The sequence below is a fragment of the Rhinatrema bivittatum genome, chromosome 4 (assembly GCF_901001135.1).
Source record: "Rhinatrema bivittatum chromosome 4, aRhiBiv1.1, whole genome shotgun sequence".
Taxonomy (NCBI): Eukaryota; Metazoa; Chordata; class Amphibia; order Gymnophiona; family Rhinatrematidae; genus Rhinatrema; species Rhinatrema bivittatum.
In genome coordinates, this window is record NC_042618.1 from 24,622,131 (window position 1) to 24,645,245 (window position 23,115).

The 23,115-nt window shown below is 41.3% G+C and overlaps 1 protein-coding gene across 4 annotated transcripts in view; it reads left to right on the forward strand.

The window, feature by feature from the left end:
* PPP4R4 (protein phosphatase 4 regulatory subunit 4) overlaps positions 1 to 23,115 on the forward strand; it is a 553,487-nt gene that overhangs the window by 486,250 nt on the left and 44,122 nt on the right. For all 4 annotated transcript variants that reach the window (XM_029597867.1, XM_029597868.1, XM_029597869.1 and 1 more), the window contains one exon: positions 4,435 to 4,515. In XM_029597867.1, coding sequence (XP_029453727.1) covers positions 4,435 to 4,515 — 81 coding nt within the window. The remainder of the gene's footprint in view (positions 1 to 4,434; positions 4,516 to 23,115) is intronic.

Below are 23,115 nucleotides of genomic sequence, written 5' to 3' on the forward strand. Positions count from 1 at the left end.
AACAGAATGTTGGAAATTATTAGAAAGGGAATGGTGAATAAAACGGAAAATGTCATAATGCCTCTGTATCGCTCCATGGTGAGACCGCACCTTGAATACTGTGTACAATTCTGGTCGCCGCATCTCAAAAAAGATATAATTGCGATGGAGAAGGTACAGAGAAGGGCAACCAAAATGATAAGTGGAATGGAACAGCTCCCCTATGAAGAAAGACTAAAGAGGTTAGAACTTTTCAGCTTAGAGAAGAGACGGCTGAGGGGGGATATGATAGAGGTGTTTAAAATCATGAGAGGTCTAGAATGGGTAGATGTGAATCAGTTTTTTACTCTTTCGGATAATAGAAAGACTAGGGGGCACTCCATGAAGTTAGCATGTGGCACATTTAAAATTAATTGGAGAAAGTTCTTTTTCACTCAATGCCTAATTAAACTCTGGAATTTGTTGCCAGAGGATGTGGTTAGTGCAGTTAGTATAGCTGTGTTTAAAAAAGGATTGGATAAGTTCTTGGAGGAGAAATCCATTACCTGCTATTAATTAAGTTGACTTAGAAAATAGCCACTGCTATTACTAGCAATGGTTACATGGAATAGACTGTTTTTGGGTACTTGCCAGGTTCTGGGCTTAAAGGACCCTTGGTCTGACCCAGTATGGCATGTTCTTATGTTCTTATGAAGACAGTGAAGGGCTTCAAAAGGACATGGGATTTCAAAAGGACCTGTGGATCCCTAATGAGCTAAATCTAAGAGTCATGAGGGTTAGCAGTAACAGTTGGGAGCTAAATCCAAGAGTCATGGGGGTTAGCAGAACAACTACATGACACTGGGTGAGAATGTATTGTCTGGTAAACATAAAAAGCAAAACAATTACATAATATACAATATCCTAGCAATACTAACTGCTTCAACAGAACAGGGGGGTGGGAATTGGAACACTGGTGCCAAAAAAAAGGGCCCAGCCTAAAGGTCTGTGAATCCAATTCACATTACGATTGCTGGGAAGACTGGATGGGCCTTTTGGTCTTTTTCTGCCGTCAATTTCTATGTTTCTATAATTTTGACCTTATAAGTGATGAAAAGGAGTTGGCACAAATCAACTCCTTTTCATCAATTATAAGGTCAAAAATTCTTTACTGATGTCAATTTTATGTCTGTAACAACACCCCCCAACCCAAACCCACCTCCCGAAAAATCATCCTGAATAAAAGTGCACCCTTACAATGGTCCATTTATAGAGTATCAGATTGAGCCTTATAAAGAGTCTCTCTCTCTCTCCATACCAGACTCCTGCACCTAATGAGGAGCTGTAGCGAAGATATTCTTCAATTCTGGGAATGCCCTGCCCCTTTTCCTGAGCACATGTACCTCAATGTAAGCACGTGCCCTTCCTAGCTATTTAAAATGTGCATAGCGCCCACTTTGCGGGTATGTGGCTGTTTTTGCACACACAAGGTTTTGAAAATCTACCTGTATGCGCAATCTCTTCAACCTGCTTTCACTGCAAGTAGATATTCACTGGAAAATGCGCACAATGGGGTCGATTTTAAGACCCATGCACGCACATAGACACACTGATTTTATAACATGCGGTTATTTACTCTCTCAGACAACAGAAGAATTCCATGAAGTTAACAAGTAGCTCATTTAAAACAAATCGGAGAACATTCTTTTTCACTCATCACATAATTAGGCTCTGGAATTCATTGCCAGAGGGTGGTTTCAGCAGTAAGTGTAACAGAGGTTAAAAAAGGTTTGGATCATAAGGTACTTATGATTCAAACCCACCCTGAGCTGAACGTGCCCCTCTTACAGTGGTAGATATATATATAGTGTCATATTGTATGTCTGTCTGCTCTCTCCCCCCAAATATATATGGTAGTTCAGAACTCTTGAAGACCCCTCTGGTTCTTCATCCTATAAACTGCCCATTTGAACCTGAACCCTCTCGCTGTGCTGACATCCCTAAAACTTCAGATCTCCAGATTTGCTCCTCATCCGGACTAGCAGTAAAATTGGGTGCCATGGTTAGCTTTTCTAAAATTTGGAGTTACGTATGTAAATCTGTCCCCACCCCCTTTCCACCCTCTTGTTCTTGACACACACGCCTACTTTGCAGCTTCTTAAAATTCACGTTGTTTGCACATGGCTCACATACATGTGCATGGGGCTGTTTTTGCGCAAACAATGCTTTTAAAATCACCTGTATGCTAGTAAAATTATAGGCGTACATCATGTAAATTTACCCAAACTATTTACCCAAAATTAGCAGGCATAATTGTGTGCGGCTAATTTTGTTGAGAGAATTTTCAAATTACTTTGCCCACCTAGATTTACTTTGAAAATTGGTGTAACTCACGCACGTATTTATCATCAGTTTTATGGAGGCTGTTAAAAAATTACTCCCAAAATGTTTATAATTATGGACCCACAAGCAAATTTAGGAGCCTGTATACCAAGGTAATTCAAAGGAGTTCCTTGCATAAAAATAGCATGCACAGGCTCATGGGGATCAAATTAGGAATCTTTCACATGGCAATGCACAGCATTTTCCTTCTGAGCCACTGGGCTGGGCCAAGATTCTGTTTTTAAAATGAGTATTGAGTCTTTGTGGAGGTTTTCCACTCCCCCACTTCTTTGGGCATATCTGGGCTGATGGTAGATTTTGTAGCCTGGTGGGAAGGAGGTGTGTTAGGATAGGAGCCTGAGAGCCAGGTTTCTACAATAAAGACCAGATCATGAATAATCAGGATTCTGTTTACCACATTTCCCATATTAAAGTTCAGTCAGTACAGGAAGCTCTTTTGATCAGGTTATCTCGGATGACTGCAGTTTGCACTTGGACTGAGAAGCCATATTAGGGAACAATCTTACCAAGGCAGTGAGCGGTTCAATAGGAGGGTGAGTGGAGGGTAAGAGGCTGAGCTGTAGTTTCACGGGGGGGGGGGGGGGGGGGGGGGTAGGTATTTGGGCCTAGCATTGAGCAGGCTTCCATGTTTTCTGATGTTCTCAGAGTAGATGCCGTGGCCTGTGGTTACTTTGATCGTCTTGTGTTTTGGGGAAGCGCATACTGTAATCGCGTGTGGTTGCCATGATTGGAAGTGGACTGATTGCTAATGCCAAAAGCTACATAATATGCATGGAGCTGCTTGAGGGAGGAGGTCAGTGGTGACCCTTGAAAAAAGGGTCAGCGGATAAAGGAGAAAGGTAGGGTCAAACATCGTGGGGAATATGTTAGGGATGAGGGTCCAGTTACTGGGCTGGGCTGGTGGCCTTTGTGGCAGGACTTGGCTGAGAGAGTGAGCAGATTGGGGTTTGTGAGGATATGCAAAAAGAAAAGTATTAGTCTTGTAACAGACTACATATTCCTTTCCTTTCCCTTTGAATTAAAGACTAACATATGTTATGATCTCTCCGTCCTCTGCTTTCCACGCATCACCACCACAGAAATGATATGGATGCTAGTCAGACCTGCTCAGTCAGGTTACTCTCTCTTTACACCTTTGAAAACAAGCAATGCTGCTGTAAGCCAGCCTGGACCTTCCTTGAATATTCAGATACCATCACCCTTAATTCATTTTGCATTGAAGAGAGTTCAACTCTCAGAAGTATATTATCTGTCTTTTTTTTAGTCGATTCTTGGCTTGTTTTTATGGGGGGTTTTTTATGACTGTTCTTTTGTTATACCACCATAAGCTATGGATTGATGTGTGGGTTATTTATTTATTTTAAATAAATACAATTATGATTGACCTCTTTCTGTTTTTTAAAAAGAGGTTTAGGCACACAAAGACTATAACAAGTCTTTAGGGCATAGCTCAGTAATGTTTTTTTGTGTCTAAACTCATCCTAGATGCCATATTTCAATGACATTTCTTTTTTCTCTTGCTGCTATAGGTACTGCTGTTTCACAAATTTCTTGATTACTGAAGTATCAGAATCAAAGGTTTTAATCATGTTTTTCAAATGCTCATCCAGTCTTTCAGAATGATTTTCTCTATTGCAGGAACTTGCTTCTGTAAATGATTATAACAGGAATATCTTCTACACCAATCTGTTTAATAGGTTCATTTTATGCCATATTTTGTTTTCTTGTTTACCAAAACTGGGTCAATTTCCATGTTTTTAACAGTAAGAGCTGATCAACTGGTATGCATTTTACTTATGATTTAGAAGGAAAAGTTTTACTTTTTATTTCTCTGTTTAATGTAATTATACAGACATACAGCTAAACCTCTGATATGCCCTTTTATTTTTGAGTTGGATTTACTTGCTGAAAAACACCCCTTCCCACCTTTGCTTTTTAAAAGAAATGTGGAGCAGAAGTTACCTGGCAAGGAGAAATAAAACAGTATCTCTAGATGGCGGTTAATTGTCTGAAAATTGCTTCTTCAGGAAGGTCCTGTGCGTCTTTATGGTGGATTCCTTCTCTGTGTTTTAGGTAGAGACAGTAAAACAGGGTCAGCTTTGACAAAAAACATTCCCACATCTATCATAGGAAGTGCTGCAAGCTCCCCAGCAGGTAAGAAAAACTGCTTCCTTTTTACTCTGCTGCCATACTTGTCTCTATGTTGTAAAGTTTTGTATTGACAGCCAGAATTCTTCAGCCGTACAGATGGGTGGCATCATCCGATGGCACCAACGCGAGTGTTTCTTCAAATACTGTAGAAAACCTCTTGACATGCGTGGGATCTCCCGCCCTGCTACCATCATGTGGAACTCTTTAGTCCCCTTTTGTCCATGGACCGGGTCGGATGTGTTTCTCTCACCACCACGGAAAAGATTTGGATGCTATTCAGGTTCCTGACTCCTTTTTCTCCTTAGCAATTTTGCAGCTCTATTTTCTTATTGACAAGCGCTAGGCCCTGGGATTATTTTCTTCTTTTTACAGATCTTGGCCAGTTCCCTTTTTTTGGGGGGGGGGGGGGGGACAATTTCATCCTTTGATTTCGCAGCTTCTGTTTTCCTTACAGTGGGAGAGAAGAAACCCAGCATCTTGAAGTGGTGTAGAGTTGCTAGGGTTACTCATAAATTATCTGCAATCTAAATTAAACCTATCACTTTGATTGGAGTTTATCGGGGCTATGCAAGACATGATCTAGCTAAGGCATGCCTCCCTCCCAACAAGCTCACTGAATTAGTGTCCACGGTGAAGGGAGATATTCAGAGTCAGAAGGCATCAGCCTGGAAAATGTTTAAGATGTTGGGTCATATGGCAACATAGCGAAAAATACCCAACAAGGAATTTATTTAGAGTCTACCGTAAAGACAGTTCCATCTGTATGCATTAAACTTGCTTTAGTTAATATGGAAGAAGAAGACTTTATATGCCAGTTCTCATGCATATAACCTTATAAATTGGTTAATAGGCAAGGTCATTAGTCATAAAAAAAACTCCGTATTGAATAGCAACATAGATTTTAAAGCAAATCATTGATTTTTATACTTAATTTTTTGTTTTGCTTTTTTCTTTGACTGCTTAGTGCTGTTAATGTGTTAATGTGAATTTAAATGCTCATAATAAATTTGAATGCTCTTGGTAATGTGCCAAAATGAAAACTTCTCTGAGCACTCTACATCAGTCCTTAAACAGGTACTTAAGCAGTCAAAGAAAAAAGCAAAAACAAAAAATCAATTAGAAAAATCAATGATTTGCTTTAAAATCTGTGTTGCTATTTAAATCTAAATTCTTTGCTGGATATTTTTCGCTATATTTAATCAGTATATCCAGTGGTCTCCCTTGTTAGGTCGTTCATGTTATTCCTATGTCACATCTCTGCATAAGATAAGCCTAATAAAGTCTCAGTGAAATCAAGCCACTCAGGGCCAGAGAAGTGCATCCGTATCACAAAGCAACGGAAACTCCCTGTTATGGTGCCTCTTTGATGGTAATCTGGCCATGGGATTACATTTCCAAATTCCCTCTTACCAAACTGTTCTGGAGGGAAAGGGAATATCCTAGTGCACAGACTCAGTTGGATAGTGAATATCCACAAATGGTCCCAGGATATGACAGACAGGGTTTTTCTCAAGTAGGGAATACTTGCGATAGATCTATTTATGACCACACTGACAGGAAAGTGCAGACTTTCAGCTGCAGATGGAAATCAGAGGGCAGGTTAATGTCAGATGCTTTCTCCTTTCATTGAGAGGCAGGTCTTACGTGTGCATATTCTCTGATATTCTTAGTTGCCAAGAACTTGACTAAACTTGCAAGAGGCCAAAGAACTATGATACTCATAGCTTCACCTTCAGCAAGGCAGATTTGGTTTCCACTCCTTCAGGAGTTTTCCTTCATGGAACCAGTCAGGTTGGGGAATTTACCTTACTTGATATGCAGATCCAAGGAACATTGCTTCATTCTAACCTCCATTCCCTGATTCTCACAACCAGAATGCTGAGAGCAAAATGATTTGTTCCTTTGGTTTCTCTGATGCAATATCTCAGATCCATGTGGCTGCTAGGAAGGTATCTGCAAGAAGATTTCATGGGATCAAATGGAAGAATTGTGTGGTCTGGTGTGAGGGCAAGCCCTAAATCCCTTTTCTTACTGTTCACAAAAACGGAGTACCTTTAATTTCTTTTAGAGTCTGTTAGGGTTCACCTTACTTCAACTGATGATTATCATCAAAATATAGAACGAAACTTCATATCTGTACAGCCCTTAGTTCAGGGGTAGCAAATTCCTGTCCTTGGCCACAAATAGGCCTGGTTTTTAGGTATTCATAATAAATATGCATAAGCTAAATTCATATACAACAGAGGCAGTAGGTGCAAATCTATCTCTTGCATATTTGTGGTGGATATCCTGAAAAGCAAATCTGTTTGTGTCTCTTGAGGACCAGAGTTATCCATCCCTTTAGTTGTTCTGTTTATGAAGAGGTTGTTTCAACTGAGAATTCTCATTAAGCCACCCACAGTGTCATGGACATCAGGGTAGTATTTTCTCAACTGATGAAAACTGTTCTGAGACTGTGAACTCTTCTTTTGAGCTCAGGTACCTGACCTGGAGGTCATATTTTTGTAGTGGCCACTTCAGCCTGCAGAATCAGTCAGCTGCAGACCTTAGTGACTTATTCGCCTTATATGAGTTTCCTCACAATAGGGTGATACTGCCCACGCATCCCAAGTTACAGCCTAAGGTGGTGTTGAATTTCCATTTTATACAGTCAATTGTTCTACCAACATTTTTTCCAGGCCTCATGCTCGTAAAGGTAAACAGGCCTTGCACAGTCTGGAATGCAAGAGAAACATTGCCTTCTCTGTGGAGGGAACAACTTTCAAACTGTTTTGTGCAAAGCCCATGGGTATTTTTTACCTCAGGACTTTTCACCAAATGCATGTATTTTTCCCTTTGAAACTTCTTTTGTACCTGCTTTATGTGCAGCTAGATATTTCATGGAAAATAACATGCGAAGATTAGAAAATACAATCTATATATAGCATTTTCCAATCCTGCCCAAAATCGTTCTCTGGGAATGCTTCCCCAAAATGCAGCGAAAAGTTCAGGGGGTCCATATTCAAATGCTACTTAGCCAGATAAGTCAGACATTTCCAGATAAGTGGCAGCTACTGAAAATCTGGCTATACTACCTAGCTGGATAAGTCGCTTATCTGGCTACCTAGTTGGCTGGGCAGGCAATGGGCATAACTGGGCAGTGCTACTTACCTGGCAAACTTAGCCAGATAAGTAGCGATGTTCAAACTTATCCAGTTAAGTTAACCGGATAAACTAGACATGCCCCATAGCAGGTCTAAAGTTAGCCAGATAACCTTATCCAGCTAACTTTAATACTTATCCGGGTCACATTGCTGTACCACTGAATATCCTATGTAAGTTGAGTGGACAAATCTTATCTGGCTTACTTGCATAGTCAGATAAATTTAAATAGTGCCCTCCTAGATGTTGCAGAACACTGTGCATACTTTTAGTGGATTGAGGGAGGGCAATTATGAGGCATACAGACAATCTGGTGTAAATCCCTGTTTAATCACATAATTGACTTTGAAAATTGTCCTCAGAAGGTCCACCCAATGTTTTGTTTCATTTGATCCCAACATACTTGTCCTTGCTATAACCAAAGGTACCATTTCTAATTGGACAGCAGATTGTATTTCCTCTTGTTATGTCCTTGTAGATCTGACTCTAGCAGGACATGTCAGTGCTCATAAAGACAGAGTCTTGACTGTGTTGGTGGCCCACCTGAGATTGACCTGTATTGAGAAGATTTGCAAAACTGCAACATTGACTTCTGTCAACACATGTATTTCCCATTATTGTTTGGATACTGATTCCTGACACAACAGTAGTTGTGGTCAGACTTTCCTCCAGGATCATTTTGAAGGGCAGAATCCAATTCCATCCCTCCTAAGGCCTATTTATATTGTTTTGGATTGTCCTTCCTAGACAAAAAAGAAAAGGGCTTTGCCACATAAAAAAATATGACTTGGTGGTTTAGTGGTTTCCATTTGCTCCAGCTCCACTAACTCTCCATTTCAGAATGGCACCAGTGTGCCCTGAAGTCAGCACCATTTTGTTGGAAGGCAATCCTTAGCAACGATTAATTCTGCTTATCTATGGATAAAACAAAGTTGCTCCCTTGTAACGGGTGTTTCTGTGGATAATCAGCCATACACAGGGGATAACTTACAAACAACTCCATGTGGCCCAATATACGCATGGAGACCTTTGAAAATGTTTTATTTATTTATTTTATTTATTTAGAAACTTTTATATACCGGTATTAGTGGCGACATCATACCGGTTCACATAATAACTGAAAGATTGGAAAATACATTTCAACAAGGAGAATGTAACTGGGCGAGGGTAGAACAGAGAGGCAGTAGGAAGGAAAGGGAAAACAAGAAAATCATAACCAAAACAATTTACAATTTACAATGAATGTCTCCTTAATATAAGGAGAGGGTGGTCACCTGAAAGGGGGGGACTACGAGGGGGAATGGAAGGAATTATTCTGTGTAGGCATGGTTGAACAGGAGAGTTTTTAGTTTCTTTTTGAATTTAAATGCACAAGTTTCAAGTCGCATGTGGACAGGTAGAGAGTTCCAGAGAGCCGGACCGGCAATAGATATGGCACGGTCATATCTATTGCCGTTATTTTATTTTATTTTTTTTATTATTTTATTTTATTATTTTATTATTATTATTATTATTATTATTGTGAGTTATAAATTAACAATTTATAACTCACGCATGTCAGATATGCATGTTTTATAAAATATAAGTATGGGTACCTACATGCAAATACATGCAATGCATTGAAAGTGAGTATTTCAGTATATTGAAAATGCATATGTCTCCTTCTAATTTAAAAAATATTTATATGTGTATTTTATGGGAAAATAAAGTAGGACTTACATAAAACCCGATTTGCACATGGAAGTCAGTATATTTTAAAACATGCGTGCTTAATTTAAATTACCAGATTTTCAGTTCCTCCATCAGTTCGCCCAGTCCTTTTCCAGGTCATCCAGACCCCTCTGGTTCTTCACCCAGACAATAGTACAAATAAACAAGTCTAATATCCATTATGCAAGCTAATTAGCTGGTTTAAAATTATGTGAGTAAATTGCCAAATGTATGCATATTAGTGTCTTATAGCAATCTATTTGTGTAATGTTTGGCCCCGCCCTGCATTAACGCCAAAATTTCACCCCAAAGTCTCAGACCTCTCCTATCAAAGTTATATTTTTTTCCTAAGCTATTACATAAGACTATGCTCCATGCAGCAGCAGGGTAAGAAGTTCCACGTATGTCAAGAAAAGCCTTTTAGATTTTTCTGCAGCATTTTAAGAAACACTTCATGAGGCACTATCAGGTGACATCACCCATTTATGTGATTGATTATCCTGCAGAACACAGAGAGCACCTATTACAGGTAAGCAATTTTGTTTTTCTGGCTCTATACAAAGAGAAACAAATACAGTGACTTCATCTGATGTTGCAAAACAATGAATCAGTATCTTCACTTCTATGTTTTAAAAAAGAAATGAAGATACCGCCCTTAGAAACAATGTAGTCAGTAAAACAGTATTTCTGGAGAATAAGTGTCCTTTTTTCCAACCAATCAAAGTGCTTGGAATGAAACTGAACATTCCATGTAGCTTATTGTTTGGGCACAATAGTGGTTATAGGTAACAAATGGTACATTCACACTGTCCTGGATGGTAGTGATGAATTCTCATTGGCTTCCCCAACAATTGCTGTTACTCCAGTCACTCTCTCTTCCTACTTTTGTGCCACTGCTTCTCCAACCACCTCTTCTGCTGCTGTTACTTGTATTCCCAGGAAGCCAAACTATGATAACATTATGTAACTTCAGGGGTGAAGGGAACTTAATTATTTACAACTTTTTCCAGTGAACAACGCTTGACTTTGTGCTGTAACAAACTGAGAAAAAAGGATATGTGAGTAACTTGTGCTAGCATATCCCTTGCTAAGCAGTCAGGATCATACTAACATCCATTTCACATTACAGTGTAATCTAAACTTTGCCTAACCAAATACTACAGTGTGCTTGTTTACTTTTTGTAATAGATTTTCTTAGAAATGGGTAAGACAGTTGCAAAGTATTTTGTTTGGGTAATTAACAATTTGGCTATCCCAAAAGGGTTAACATAACATAGTAACATAGAAATGATGGCAGATAAAGATCAAATGGGCCATCCAGCAAATGGCTTATGATAGTAAGTGCCTTAACAAAACGTAGGTTACTCCCATGCATTCTGTTAAGATTACAACTGCCATGCCATGCAGGTTATCCCCATATGTTCCATTAAGGGTAATACCTGCCAGTTTGTGCAAGTTATCCCCATGCATTCTGTTAAGAGCAGTAGCTGCTGTTCTGTGCAGGTTACTCCCCATGCAGAAATGTTAAACTTACATTTAACATGGGATACCCCTTTTCTTCATTATCAGCCTCAAGGCTTTAGGGATCCATAATGTTTATCCCATGCCCTTTTAAATTCACCCAGTTTTCTTCTCCTCTCCATCTCTTTTGGGAGGGCATTCCAGGCATCCACCACCCTCGCCGTGAAAAAATATTTCCTGATGTTGGTTCTGAGTCATCCTGCTTGGAGTTTCATGTTGTGACCTCTAGTTGTACAGTTTCCCCATATAAAAGAGATTTCTGAGCATTCATGCATACGTAACATTAATTCTGAAGTCAATTTTCAAAGGTTTTAAGCTCCTAATGTTTGGAGTTAGGCTGCTAAATTGGACCTTGAAAATTTACTAGGGCTGAATGCCTAAATTTAGAATTCTAGTTTCACTAGGCATTTAAATTTAGGAACCTAAAAAGTGGGTGGATACAGGGGCGGAGTTAGGGCAGGGAAAGCAAGTTTATTTATCGTAAACGGTGTTTTCCATTGATAGCAGGATTAATTAGCCATGATAATGGGAGATGTCATATGGCAGTACCGAATGAATTTCTCTTTCCAAGTTAGTAAAATTTTTGCTCTACTGAGCATGTGTGGGAATTCCCACTCGGCCATTGCTTCATGAGTTTCCTCAGTCAATTTGAGAGCTAAATTTAACTAGGTGGTCAACTCTCTGTGCAGGCAGGCAGATATTTAGTATGGCTAATTCATTCTACTATCTGCGGAAAACACTGTTTACGATAAGCAAACTTGAATTTTCTGTTGATAAGCGGGGCTGAATTAGCCATGACATGTGGGGAGTCTGAAGCTGAGGATTCCAGCAGAGTGTTTACTGAATAAGCATGTTAACTTCGTGGACCCTTGGGCCGATCGGAACCGATGGATGGATGGAGGCTGAGAGGGTTCTCAGCACTGGTGCCGATCGGAAGGCGGCAGGGGCGGACTCGGGGATGGCTGGCGGAAGGAAGCACGGAAGGCCCTATGTGACCAAGGGCTTGGCAGGGAGTTGAAGAGAAGGTGAGACTGGCCTGGTGGTAGAAGGTCTTCGCCCTGGAAGCCGGTACTCCCCCGAGAGGAGCTCGTAAGAGTCCGGCCGCTGGGACTTAGGAGATTCACCCTGGAAGCCGGTGTCCCCCCAGGAGGAGCCCGTAGGGACCCGGCCGCTGGGACTTAGGAGATACCTCGGAGACGGAGTCCTGAAGAAGTCCAAGGTCGAGAGCCAGAGGGACGTCGCTCACCAGGCCAAGTCGAATACCAGAGAATCACCGCTAGCCGAACCGAGTCAGGAACCAGAGAATCACCGAAGCCAATCCGAGTCAGGAACCAGAGAATCGTCGAAAGCCAAACCGAGTCAGGAACCAGAGAATCACCGAAGCCAATCCGAGTCAGGAACCAGGGAATCAAGAGACGAAGCAGGAACACAGCAACTGGAAGCAGGAAGAACCTGGGAACCTCGTTGCAAGGCGATGGGTCCAGGAACTGCAGGGCTTAAGTAGCCCTGCAGCGTCTGACGTCAGCCGGAGGAGGAACCTGACTTTCCCGCGCTGGCCCCTTTAAATTCGGAGCTAGGACGCGGGGCCAGCCGCAGAGAGACGCCGGCAGCTCCGACGGAGCGGGAACGCGGCGGCAGAGGAGCCTGCAGGCCCGGGCGAGGTAGGCCGACGTCGGGCCTGCAGCAGCCAAGGTCCCCGGAGGCCCGGGGAAGGCGGGCTGGAACCGGGGCTGCGACGGGGTAGGTGCCGATCCCGGGGCTGACCTGGGATCGCAACAAAGCAAACTGGACCCCACCATGGAAAGTCGACTTCTGGGTGAACAGGCTCTGCAAACCTTTTTGTCTGAAGTTCCTGTCACTGGGAGATTGTATAGGATATAGAATTTTGTACTGACAATCATGTTGCAACTTTGCAGATGTCTTCATGGGTGAGCCACTAGTGCAGCCATGGCTGTAACTTGTTAAGCTTTAATAGAGTCTGTAATTTGTAGGCCTGCTAGGTGATAGCAGTGCACAATAGAGTTGTTTAGCCAGTTTGATAATTTTTGTTTGGCCACTAATATGCCAAGTTTGTTAGGATCATACAAGGCGAATAGTTATGAAGCCTGATGATGTGGCTGAGTTCTTCTTTTGTAATAAGCCAAAGTTCTTTTACAGTCTAAGATATGAAGAATTTTCTCCCCTTCATGTACATGAAACCTTGAGAGGAACATAGGTAACATGATGGCTTGATTAATATAGAAAGGTATACAACTTTTGGTAGACATTTCAGATGAATGCAGAGCAGTATCCTTTGGTGGAAGAATTGCATATAAGGTGAATAGTAAACTAAAGCCTGAAGCTCACTGGCACTTCTGGCTAACATTACTGCTACAAGGAATATTAATTTCCATATTAGAAACTTGAGAGAAGCTGACTCCATTAGTTCAAATCACGGTTTCATGAGTTGTGTCAGAAACATATTTAAATCCCATGGAAAAGGTGGTTTAGTTTGCCATAAATCTTTCATGAATTTGGAGACTAATGGGTGAGTCAAGATAGGTGTACACTCTATATGAGTATGGTAAGTGGTTTTAGCACTGAGATGCACTCTTACTGATGAAGTATGAGACTAAAGTAGAAAGAGAGAACAAATAGATCAGCAACTCTCTTGATTCGCATGAGAACAGATCCAAGGATATGTGTTGACACCATGTGGTAAACATTTTCCTTCTAAAGTTGTAGGATCTCCTCAATTGCTTTCTGACAGATACTATGATGATCTCAACTTCCTTGGGTAAGGACAATCCAGAGATTATTGAGCACTCAACATCCAAGTGATCAGACTGAGGGATGGGAGGTTCAGTTGAAACACATGGCCCTCTTCTTAATTAATAAAGATGGATCTGATCTGAGTGGGATTAGCAGACTGCTGGTCAGATATTTCATTTATGGAAAGCAAACTTGTCTGAGCCACACTGAAACTATGAGGAGTAGATATGTCCTGTCTGAGCACGTTTTGCACTGTTTTGGATATCAGTGGAATTGGTGGAAAAAGCGTACATGAGACCTGTATTCCAGTCGAACAGAAAAATGTCTTGCATAGATCTGAGTTTGCTGGTAAGAATAGAGCAGAAAACCTTTTTTTTTTAGTTTTGTATTTTGTTCTGAGGCAAACAGGTGGATTGGTGGAAGACCCTCATAGACTGAACAGTCTGTTGGCTGTCAATTTCTGCAGAGATGATTCATGTGGTCAAGAGACTGAGGTGATCTGCTAACGTATTGAGATTCCTGGAAGGTAGGTCATTTGTAGGATGGTCTGATGTTTGCTTGCCTATTACCAAATCTGTATCGCTTCTAGGCAAAGGATCCATGAAGCTGTGTCCCCTTTTTTATTGATGTCAAACATAGCTACCTGGTTGTCAGTTTGAATGAGAGTGCTTTTCCCCTTGAAGAGGCAAGTGAAAATTTTTAGAGCATATCTGATTGCTCTCATTTCTAGGAGTTTGATTTGAAATTGCTTTCTACGGATGAACACATCCCTTGAATTCAAAAGGAGCCTTTTTGGGCTTCAGAACTTCTCAAAGAGACATTTGTCATCTGTGTTACTTTATAAGGGGTCAAGTGTAATGGTGCCCCTTTTTGAAGAATGAGAGGATCTAGCCACTAGCGCAGATCCTGTTTCTTTCTTTTGAAATCTCCACTTTGGATGTTAGGGTCTGAGTTAGCTGATCCCATTGTGAATAAAAGTCCCATTGTAGAAGTTGTATGTGAAAGCAGGTTAGTGGAACTATGTGGATTGCTGCTGCCATGTGGTCAGAACAATCATTATGTCTCTGGCTGTTGACTAATCTGCATTCAGCAGTTTGTAGACAAGTGATCTGAAATTATTTGCTTAATCTGAGGGGAGGAATTCCCTCTCCTGCAGAGAATATATCCATGCTCAATTAATTTGGAAGGGATAAACTTGATTTCTCGAAATTCAATAGGAATCTCAGCTACTGCAGGAGTTGTATCAATTTTGATTAGAAGGTTAGTACACATTCCTGGGAATTTGCCATCGCAAGCCAGTCGACTAGGTAAGGAAAGGTGTGGTTGCCCTGACATTCTTCTACAGCTAGACACTTGGGAAAGATCCTCAGTGCTAATGACAGGCTGAAAGGGCCTATTCTATACTGATTGTGGAAAGAGTCTAGCATAAGAACATAAGAACATAAGAAAATGCCATACTGGGTCAGACCAAGGGTCCATCAAGCCCAGCATCCTGTTTCCAACAGTGGCCAATCCAGGCCATAAGAACCTGGCAAGTACCCAAAAACTAAGTCTATTCCATGTAACCATTGCTAATGGCAGTGGCTATTCTCTAAGTGAACTTAATAGCAGGTAATGGACTTCTCCTCCAAGAACTTATCCAATCCTTTTTTAAACACAGCTATACTAACTGCACGAACCACATTCTCTGGCAACAAATTCCAGAGTTTAATTGTGCGTTGAGTAAAAAAGAACTTTCTCCGATTAGTTTTAAATGTGCCCCATGCTAACTTCATGGAGTGTCCCCTAGTCTTTCTACTATCCGAAAGAGTAAATAACCGATTCACATCTACCCGTTCTAGACCTCTCATGATTTTAAACACCTCTATCATATCCCCCCTCAGTCGTCTCTTCTCCAAGCTGAAAAGTCCTAACCTCTTTAGTCTTTCCTCATAGGGGAGTTGTTCCATTCCCCTTATCATTTTGGTAGCCCTTCTCTGTAACTTCTCCATCGCAATTATATCTTTTTTGAGATGCGGCGACCAGAATTGTACATAGTATTCAAGGTGCGGTCTCACCATGGAGCGATACAGAGGCATTATGACATTTTCGGTTTTATTCATCATTCCTTTTCTAATAATTCCCAACATTCTGTTTGCTTTTTTGACTGCCGCAGCACACTGAACCGACGATTTCAATGTGTTATCCACTATGACACCTGGATCTCTTTCTTGGGTTGTAGCACCTAATATGGAACCCAACATCGTGTAATTATAGCATGGGTTATTTTTCCCTATATGCATCACCTTGCACTTATCCACATTAAATTTCATCTGCCATTTGGATGCCCAATTTTCCAGTCTCACAAGGTCTTCCTGCAATTTATCACAATCTGCTTGTGATTTAACTACTCTGAACAATTTTGTGTCATCTGCAAATTTAGTTAGTCAGCCTGAGTGACTCACAGCTCCCTTGATTAACAAATGTTGTTCCCTATTCAAACCTAATCACACTACCTCAACACCTTTCCAAGGTGAGTAACTGAGCTGAACTATTCAACTTTTTTACTTTGGTATATACTGCTCCTAGCTTATTTGTAGCTTCTGGCTACTTTTTTGTGGGGGGTTTTTTTTGTGGTTTTTTTTTTTTGTTTTTCAATACAATGCACTCAGTTATTATTAAATAAAACACTTAGCTCTTTAAAAGTCTGGAGGACACTTTAATAGTCAGGCAGACTTTTAAAAAATAAACACACTACCTACTGCTACCTTATTGACTGACTAAATACAAACAGTCTAACTTGTTTATTCACTGCCAACCCTACTGCTACCTTATTGACTGACTAAAAATACAAACAGTCTAACTTGTGTATTCACTGCCTACCTACTGCTACCTTATTGACTGACTATTTAAAAATGCAAACAGTCTAACTTGTTTATTCACTGCCTGACTATTAAAGGCACAAACACACAAACACACTAAATAATATTCCCAAATAGTTAACTTTGCCCCAATACTTTTAAAAAAGTCAATGTCAATGTCCCAAGCAAAAACTTACTGATTCCTTTCAGCCACCAGCAAGGTGATCCTCTCCTCTCAGTGTTTCCACTGGAATGTAATGTAAAATGTAAAGTGTAGGTAATGCCATGAGAGGGGTAGAATGGGAATATGAGCAGAAGTATCCTTTAGATCTGGATGAAAGGGGGGATGTGTGGATGGGATTCATTTTGAATTCCTCTTGGAGTAAACTCTTGTTTAGGCCTCTTAAATCCAGGATGAATCTCAGTCCCCCAGATTTCTTGGGGATAAGAAAGTAGTGGGAGTAGAATCTCTGGCCATACTGATAGGGAGGGATTGGTTCTGTCACCCACTGTTTGATAAGCGACTATAATTCCAGATAGAGTTGCACTGAATGAGATGGATCCAGACAGAAACTGAGCAATGAGGAAGCATAAGAAACTGGGATAAATATAAGTGGTATCCAGTCTCCACAATCTTGAGAACATACAGGCCAATAAAGTACAGTGTGCTCCGCTGGTACACACTGTTATCCCGCGTTTGGCTGCGCGTTTTCATAGAAACATAGAAATGACGGCAGAAGAAGACCAAACGGCCCATCCAGTCTGCCCAACAAGTTTTGCACTTTTTTTTTTCTCATACTTCTGTTAGTCTTGGCTCTTAGTAACCTTTTGGTTCTATTTCCCTTCCACCCCCACCATTAACGCAGAGAGCAGTGTTGGAACTGCATCTAAGTGAATATCTAGCTTAATTAGTCAGGGGTAGTAACTGCCGCAATAAGCAAGCTACACCCATGCCTATCCGATTACCCGGATTTTGTAATTCAGTCCTTGTTGGTTGTTGTCTGTATATAGATCCACTTTTCTTCATTCCCCCTGCCGTTGAAGCAGAGAGTTATGTTGGATATGCGTGAAGTATCAAGGGGTAATAGCACGTCGAAACCGCACGTCCAACCCCCCCGAAACTAATAGCGCCCGCAACATGCAAATGCATGTTGATGGTCCTATTAGTTATTCTCGCGCGATTCACTAAGTAAAATGTGCAGCCAAGCCGCACATTTTACTTTCAGAAATTAGCGCTTACCCAAAGGTAGGTGTTAATTTCTGCTGGCACCGGGAAAGTGCACGGAAAAGCAGTAAAAACTGCTTTTCTGTGCACCCTCCGACTTAATATCATGGTGATATTAAGTCGGAGGTCCCAAAAGTTAAAAATAATTAAAAAAAAAAAAAAGAAAATTTAAAATTGGCCTGTGGCTCGCGGGTTGAAATCCGGACGCTCAATTTTGCCAGCGTCTGGTTTCCGAACCCATGGCTGTCAGCGGGTTTGAGAACCGACGCCAGCAAAATTGAGCGTCGGCTGTCAAACTCGCTGACAGCCGCCGCTCCTGTCAAGAAAGAGGCGCTAAGGACGCTCTAGTGTCCCTAGCGCCTCTTTTTACCGCAGGCCTTAATTTGAATAATTTTATTTACTGAATCGCGCGCACAAGAGAGTGGCCTGTGTGCACGCCTGGAGAGCAGGCGCTCTCCCACGATTTTTACTGTATCGGCCTGATAGTGATTTTTTGTGATCTTGCTAGATTTTCTCTTCTACAGGAGAAGTTGGTTGCTGGGTTTGGAAGGTGGTCAAAAAGTTTGTCCAGGTTTGGGCTGGACATTTTATGAGTCTTTGGGTTGATGGCACTCTGTTGAGAATGAATTGGAAATTGTTGATGTTATGGAAGTAAAGGCAGCATCCGGTAACATTAGAACTGTCGGAAGAAGCATCACTGGAAGATGGGCTTTTAAAAATAAGGACACCTAGCAGAAGACTGTTGTTCCAGTCCCATGGAGAGGGACTTTACTGCCACATGCTGATCTTTAATTTGTGCTACTGTTTCTCAGAGGAGGTTGTCACTAAGACTAGGACATCTATCAACTTTTCATGGACATCACGAAGGCTATTGGCTTTCAACCAGGCCATGCAGCTTGTTTCAATGGAACTACCATAAGTTCCTCATCAATCTCCATCAAAGTTGGTAGATGCGCCATTGCCAGATAGCTGGATAAATCAGTACTTATCTGGGTAAGTGGCGGTGGCTGCTGCCTCTTACCCAGATATCGGCCACAATCTACCTGTCCGATAATGACTATGATCTGTCAGGGTTGCCTCCCCCCCTTCCTGAGTTAAAATGTACATTCAGCCTGTGCCGAACACACATTTTACAGTTAGTGCACATTTTAAAACTCCCGATACATTTGCATAGCATTAGCTTACTGCATCGAGAGTTAAAAAAGTGTAATCTGAGCATTACAAATATGCCCTGAAAACAAGCGCATAGTTTATCAATGCTCAGATTATTGTATTAGCAGTTAGGATTTTAAGTTTCAGCTAAAAATCACATACATTTAGGGCCCTAAAACTTAGGGTCCTACATTTAGGCCGTCTGTTCATTTTCTTAAATTTAGGACCCTAAGGGCCTCATTCATCAAAGCATTTTCCCATAGACCCAGAATGGGAGACATGCCTTCAGTGAATCAAGCCCTAAGTTAAATGCCTAGTACTGAAATCAGTGCTGAGCACCTGACTTTGTGTTCCCACCCTAACTGCACCCCTGTAGACACCCATTTTTAGGGCTCTAAATTTAGAAGCCTAATGAAACCAGGAACCTAAATATAGGCACTCAGGCCTAGTAAATTTTCAAATGGCAAATTTAGAAGCCTAACTCCAAAAGTTAGTTGCCTAAAACCTTTGAAAATTGGCCCCCTTGAGTTTTCCATTCGTAATGGTGATTGTGGTTTATTTACACATCCTAGAAGTGCATGTGTTTTCCTGTCTTAAGAATTAGCTAGTCAACTATACTCCCTGGAAAGAGGCTGAAAAATCAATGCAACTATTCATCTAGTTACTAGAATCAATGTGAATCCTACTCAATTATGTCAAAATGTCACATCAGTCACCTGTAGGTAAGAGCTCTTCTGAATTATTTAAAGGTTTCAGAATTCAAGTGGCTAACAAAATTAACTGTATCTAGATAGACAAAAAACTAACCATGTACTATTTGAACAAGCAGGGAAGAATGATATCCAGCCTCAAGTCAGGAGGCCCTCACGGTGTAGAGCTGGGCATTTTCTTACATTATGATCTTAATTGCCACTTACAGTATGTAACAGAAAATGAGATTTTCTGGTAGATAGGTTGAGTCTATATCTTCTCAACCTTCATGAATGGTCCCTTAATAAAGAAGTGGCAAATAAGACTTCTCTCAATTTGGGGTTACCTAAGATGGAAAATCGTGAGCATACTTACTCCAGGAGAAAACCACAAGGCTTCTTGACCATAGAGTTATTCCTTCCTTAATGGGAGAGTATGTCTTCTGTATGCTTATTCACCAGTACTCCTCATGGTCAAGACATTAGTAAAAATTAAAACAGATGATGGTAATAATTCTCATCAACCCCCATCTGTCTGAATGACATATGGTTTCTTCTGCTTATGGAGATGGATAAAGTAGTATGGTTGTAGTATTAGTTCACTTGAAAGTGTGGAAATAAAGATTAACAATAATATATTAAGTGGTACTTTTTTTATTTGACTAACTTAATACATTTCTTGACGAGCTTTCTGGAATTACATTTCCTTCATCAGATCAGAATAAAATAGATTCTGTCAGTTAATGTGTTGGCCAACTATTTTCAGAATTATATAACTGATATCCAAAAAATTATTTTTGGACTCTGAAACTAAAGAGCCAGTGCTACAAGATTCTTCAGACTTTTTTTTTCCTAGAACATAAAAACATAAAAATTGCCATACTGGGTCAGACAGAGTCCATCAAGCCCATTATCCTGTTTCCAACAGTGGCCAATCCAAGTTACAAGTACCTGACAAGATCCCAAACAGTAAATAGGTCCCATGCTGCTATTGCACGGTGATAAGTATGGACTATTCCCTAAGGGCCGGATTTTCAAAAGGTTATGTGCTTAAGCACGCCGGGCCTATTTTCAAAAGGCCCGGCGACGAGCATAAAGCCCCAGGACGCTTGTATGTCCCGGGGCTTGCAAAAAGGGGCGGGGCAGTCCAGGGGCGGGGCGGGGTCAGAGGCTCCCAGCACAGCAGCCATTTGCCGCTGTGCCAGGGATCGCGTGCCAGCAGTCGGCCGGCACGCGCAACTTACTTCAGCTCCAGGGCTGAAGTAAGTTTTAAAACAAAAGAAAAAAAATAAAAAGGAAGGGGGGGAAAGGGGAGGTAAGGGAAGGAAAGGTGGGGGTAGGGGGATAGGGAATTTCCCTCCGAGGCCGCTCTAATTTCGGCCTGGCAGGGAACGGGGGAAGGCAGCGCTGCTTGGCGCACGCAAGGTGCACAATTGTGCTCCCCCTTGCTTGCGCCAACCCCTAATTTTATAACATGCGCATGCCTATGTGTACGTCTGAAAATCTACTCCTAAGTCTGCTTGGTTATTTATTTATTTATACAATTTGTAGCCCGATGATCTACAGATCTCAGTAGGTGACAATATAACATACATAATCAAAAGATTGATAACAGTTTATGGACTTCTCCTCTAGGAACTTGTCCAAACCTTTTATTAAATCTACCCCTTAAACCACTCCCTTCCCCCATGACTTGGGCTACCTGGACCCTCATTGTCTCTCCTCCCACCTAGACCAGGCCAACTGCTATCCTATAAGGTCATATAACGTTCAGATGGGAAAGATTTTCATTGTGATACTGAAGCATGCCCTGAAACCAGATCATGAATTTGCCCTGAAAGGTAGTGCCTTTGATGGCATCTAGAAGAACCCATGTATTGTAACTTCAGATCTTGATAACTGATTTACCTCATAACAAATTCTTTGATTTCACATTACAATTTTTTTTTCTTTTATGCTCATTTGTTGCTTTTTGTCTCAACAGACAATTTTTAGCTAGTCCTCTTTGTGACTCCCTTATAGATGCTATTTTTGAAGAAAGAGTAATTACTTGCCTCTAATTGCTGTTCTTTAAAGTAGCATTCCAGTACAGTCATACAAACCACCCACCTTGCCTTTTAAGAATTCTCTTTTGTTGCTTCTTTTTTATCACCATCAAAATGAAAGTGAAGGAGTTTATTTCCTAGGATTGTAAACTCATCAATAGTATGTGCATTCCGGCAAGTTCTAGAGAGTTTGAGAAGATTCTCCATCTTGGCATTTGACAGTTCACATTATCTATCAGTGGCATGCTATCTTTAGAGGACAGAAATTACAGAAAAGTAATTACACTTTCTGTAAGATCAGTAAGAGAAGAGCAGTACATAACAGGTTCATGCATTGTCTGAAGGCAAGTAGTTCACCGTAATCTCACATGCTTTACTTGTATACTTTCATATGACCTTTCTTTTTCTCCTTGGATCTTATTCAAAAAAGATGATTTCCCATTCTGTGGCTAAGGAAGAAATATTTATTGAAAAAGTCTTTTGTCCCTTTCTTTCTGTTTTACTTCTTAGCTCTCACTTTTTTAAATGCACAGAGGTCCAGTTGAGCACTGATATTTAGTGTACAGTTACTTTAGCACCAGCTCAATGATTCTGCAACAGTGACAGGAGTCCCAAATTTGAGTACTAGACCTAGCACCTATTCCTTGGGCCTTCAAGAGCTATAGAGGCATCGTTCATAGTTCTTGGGAGGGAGAGAGGCCCAGCCATCACCTATGAGCAGCATTTACTGGGTGACTCAAACACATGTGCCAGAGGTGCCTTATTTCAGTGGGTGGACTAGCAGGGGCTGTGGAGAGGGAATAATAATGGTGGAAGGGGCAGCTGGTGGCTGCTGCCACTGTCATGCATAGGATCTGGGTTTGATTTCCAAGTCAGATCTTTCATTCCCCCAGCCAGACAGGGCTGTGGATACCTCAGACGCGACATTTACAGTAGCTGGAAAGAGGGCATCCCAGCTATTCTGCAACGGCGGAACTTAGCACTCACAATTGCAGGGATCCATAGAAAGCTCTGGTGTGTGGCCTCTGGCCGAGGACTGCAGTGACAGTATAACTGGGCTAAATAATTTGGGAAGGGGATGAACAATAGGAAGGCTCATGGCACCACCACCACCCAGTGGAAGCTGGCAGTCCAAAAGGAGCAGGAGGAAACTACTGGGCAAAAAGGAAACTGAGGGAGTCTGTGTCTGACAGATTGTATTATAAGAGCTGAATTATTTTTGTTATCTCATGATGATTGTACAGTTGTTCAGCGGGTACAGGGTTTGCAGTTATGACCTAGCCCTAGGGTAGAAAAGCAAAGATATATGTTTTCTGTGTGGTCAGGCAGGACTAACTGCAGCCACACAAGTGGGTGATGCCAAGCTATGGCACCTATGCATATGTGCTCTCTCAAAGCTCAGAAGTCTTTCTGAGCATGCCATGGGTGTTCCCATGCAGCTGTGTCTCCTCCATCATTTTTCATCTGTTGGAACATAAGGCCACAGTTGCTTTCTCTCCTCCAAGTTGTTCATCCTTTCGGGTAAAATT